The 2945-nt window shown below is 41.3% G+C and overlaps 1 protein-coding gene across 3 annotated transcripts; it reads left to right on the top strand.

Moving 5' to 3' along the window:
- The first annotated feature begins 483 nt into the window (after positions 1-483).
- On the top strand, positions 484-2939 carry LOC116380190 (alpha-2-macroglobulin-like protein 1). 3 transcript variants are annotated; one of them, XM_031842135.1, is made up of 4 exons: positions 484-799; positions 1030-1221; positions 1455-1545; positions 1628-1799. In XM_031842135.1, exons 1-4 carry the CDS (start codon positions 728-730, stop codon positions 1756-1758), a joined length of 486 nt encoding a protein of 161 aa, XP_031697995.1. In that variant the 5' UTR covers positions 484-727; the 3' UTR covers positions 1759-1799. The 3 variants fall into 3 exon arrangements, with proteins under 3 accessions (XP_031697995.1, XP_031697994.1, XP_031697993.1); XM_031842134.1 differs by having other exon boundaries at positions 1622-1799; XM_031842133.1 differs by lacking the exon at positions 1628-1799 and adding an exon at positions 1806-2939 and having other exon boundaries at positions 489-799.
- Positions 2940-2945: the final 6 nt, after the last annotated feature.

Genomic DNA, 2945 nt, shown 5'->3' with positions numbered 1-2945 from the left:
AGGAGGAGAGCTAGTAACGTTAGCAGCACCGCTAACGGCTAACCAACGGAGGTTCACTTCAGTTACATGATGATGCCTTCAGGCTCTGCTCAGCGAACATGAGTACTGGCTGAAGGTACATTATAACGTTATCATGATGTGTTCACATGTCATCTGTAAAATGTAGTTTTGGTGATAAACTAGAATAAATCCAGTAGTTTGAAGGAGATGTTTTCACATGAATATAAAACGGATATCAGAGATGAATTATGAGCTGTTTAACTTCGTAACACGAGCTCTAAGCACATTACTATACTTCAGTAAACATAATAATGAAGAGATTTATTTGAATCAATAAAAATACTACAATCTTTTATTTCCTTATCATTTAAAAAAACTATAAATTAATATAACAAAGTAAAAGGATGACATTTCGAATTTTTGATGTTTTCAGACTTCAGGTCGGTTGAAATGATTTTTGGGACGATGGTAGACCAGCTGCTCTAATCAAACAACAAAGGGATTAGTTTCTGTTGATCATCAATGATCAGTTATTAGTATCGGTATAAGTTACATTTGCTCCCTTGTTTTCTTTTGTGCCAATCTGAACCGTGAGTTTTATAGTAACTGAGACTAATGACTCTCCACCGTTGGTGTCTCCTGTGTTCAGGTGTCCCTGAAGTTCTCCTCTCTCCAGGAGCTTCCAGCGGAGAAGACCACGCTCAGTCTGAAGGCTCACTCAGGCTCCATGTGCTCCGTCAGGGCCATCGACCAGAGCGTCCTGCTGCTGCAGCCGGAGCAGGAGCTCACCATCGACTCTGTACGACACCATCTTCAGCGCTAGTTTGACCCAAGTTAACAATCGATGCTTTTAACACCTGAACATGGAGGTTTTATTGTAAAAAGATGAATGCCTTGATATCTGAGAATTATTATTATTATTACTATAGTTGTTCATATTGTTGTAACTATTCCCCGGCTCGTGTGTGTGTGTGTGTGTGTGTGTGTGTGTGTGTGTGCGTGCGTGCGTGCGTGCGTGTTTCGATGCAGGTGTACAGCCGGCTGCCTCTACAGAAGCTGTCGGGATACTCCTACGAGGTGGAAGACTCTGAGCCGTATCCCTGCATCCCTGAGCCAATACCCGAACCACAACCGGAGATTGTCGATGCAGCCGGTCGAGCGAAGCGCTCGGTCTACTTTGGACCGACCAATCAGAAGAATGATGTCTACAGCATCTTTAAAGTAGAACATTTTGATTGGCTTTAAAGAAATACAATGCTGAAAAAGAGGTTGACATTTATCATATCATTTGTGGTCAGTTGTATATTTATCTGGGTCATTTAAAACCGGTAACGTTTCATTCTGTGTTCATCAGTACTGACCAAATCCTATTACTTCATATAGAAGGCTTCTCTTATTAGTATTTGGTTTCATTCTCTCTGTCTGTCTGTCTGTCTCTCTCTTCTCTTTTCTAGGAAATAGGAATCAAAATTGTGACCAACTCTGATGTGAAGAAACCTCATAACTGCCATAAAATGGTCCCTGAAATGTTATACTATGACTCCGGTATGTTTTATGATTTCCCACTAATGTGTACCATTCATATTGACCCGACAAGAAATGATTTACTGTCAAATTCAAGAATCAGGTGGGATTGAAATGCTTCAGGACATTACGATTCCTGCTGAAGCGGACACGTTCGTAGAAGCAGATACAGAGGAGACTGTTAGAACATACTTCCCTGAGACCTGGATTTGGGAGCTGGTGTCCGTTGGGTAAGTTTAGTTGTGTAATCAGACTTTTTTTTTAAACTCATGTGTTCCTAGACTACGTAGACTCTCCGATCCCCATGGCCAACAAGATGTCACAGAGCTCAGGTGGTCTGCTGACAGGTAAAGAGGAGGAGGAGGAGGAGAAGAAGAAGAAGGAGACCGTCAGGACATTCTTCCCTGAGACCTGGATCTGGGACCTAGTTCCTGTTGGGTAATCAAGGATCAAATCATCAATATACGCTTTTCTTATTTTCAGACATTTGTGCATTTTGAACTCTGACGGAGTTCAGAAAGCGTTGAGTTTCTTCATATCATTCCAGACATTCTTAATTTTCAATAATTAATAATAATTTCATAATTGTTTCACTAAAATATTTCCCATGAAGTGATGTAGTCACGCTAGCAGCATGGATTTAGGTATGGCGATGTCGGACAGTTACTGCCACACATTCTGCAAAACGTCATGGAGATCCACCCAACAGCTGTTGAGATACTTCAGTCACACGTTCATGGTTCCCAGAGGCGACCATGAACGCGGACCCACTGACTGTTCTTCAAGCACCACGAGGGGGTTGATGGTTTCTTTAGCTTTTACTGAAAGATCTTGCTAACTGTGCGAAAGTTCCTAGCAATCCATCAAACAGACATTCATCCAGTGGATAAACCATCGGGTCAATATTCAAATGTATCTCATACTTTGGTTTATGATGAAATACCTGCAAATCCTATGACATAAGCCAGACGAAGCATCTTAATGACTTTAATATTCTGGCTTTTAGCACCAGAATGAGGTTAACATTCGTGGTTTTGACCGAATATCTCGACAACTGGCTCAGCCGCCGCAATGTTTATAGCCGAGTGGAGACAATCCCACAATCATAGATGAGCAGATGGTATGTTTACCATGTTCGCAATCATAATTTATACATTCTAAATTCCAAATTCAAAGCTTTGCATTTGCTCATTGACATTGAGCATCATTAGCATGCTGATGTTTGAGTTTACAAGTTGTGTTTGGGTCCAGGAATATAAGTTTTTTTTTCCACCACTAAAGACCGTCTTTAATCCCTGCTAGCGGTATCTCCAGCTGCAGAATTAGCTATGTATGCTAGTGCACCTTCAGTAATAAGCCAACGTCAAACCAGGGCGAGTGAAGTCAAAGCTTCATGTGTTAAAGCTGCATTCTCTCTAGTG

This window comes from Anarrhichthys ocellatus, unplaced genomic scaffold (genome assembly GCF_004355925.1).
Source record: "Anarrhichthys ocellatus isolate YVR2014 unplaced genomic scaffold, GSC_Weel_1.0 scaffold6345, whole genome shotgun sequence".
Taxonomy (NCBI): Eukaryota; Metazoa; Chordata; class Actinopteri; order Perciformes; family Anarhichadidae; genus Anarrhichthys; species Anarrhichthys ocellatus.
This window is presented reverse-complemented; position numbering and strand designations above follow the sequence as displayed.

Coding starts and splice junctions, on each gene's coding strand:
- LOC116380190 (XM_031842133.1), top strand. CDS start 728: ATGTGCTCCGTCAGGGCCATCGACCAGAGCGTCCTGCTGCTGCAGCCG. Junction 800..1,029: donor AGGAGCTCACCATCGACTCT/GTACGACACCAT, acceptor GTTTCGATGCAG/GTGTACAGCCGGCTGCCTCT. Junction 1,546..1,805: donor AATGTTATACTATGACTCCG/GTATGTTTTATG, acceptor ATGTGTTCCTAG/ACTACGTAGACTCTCCGATC.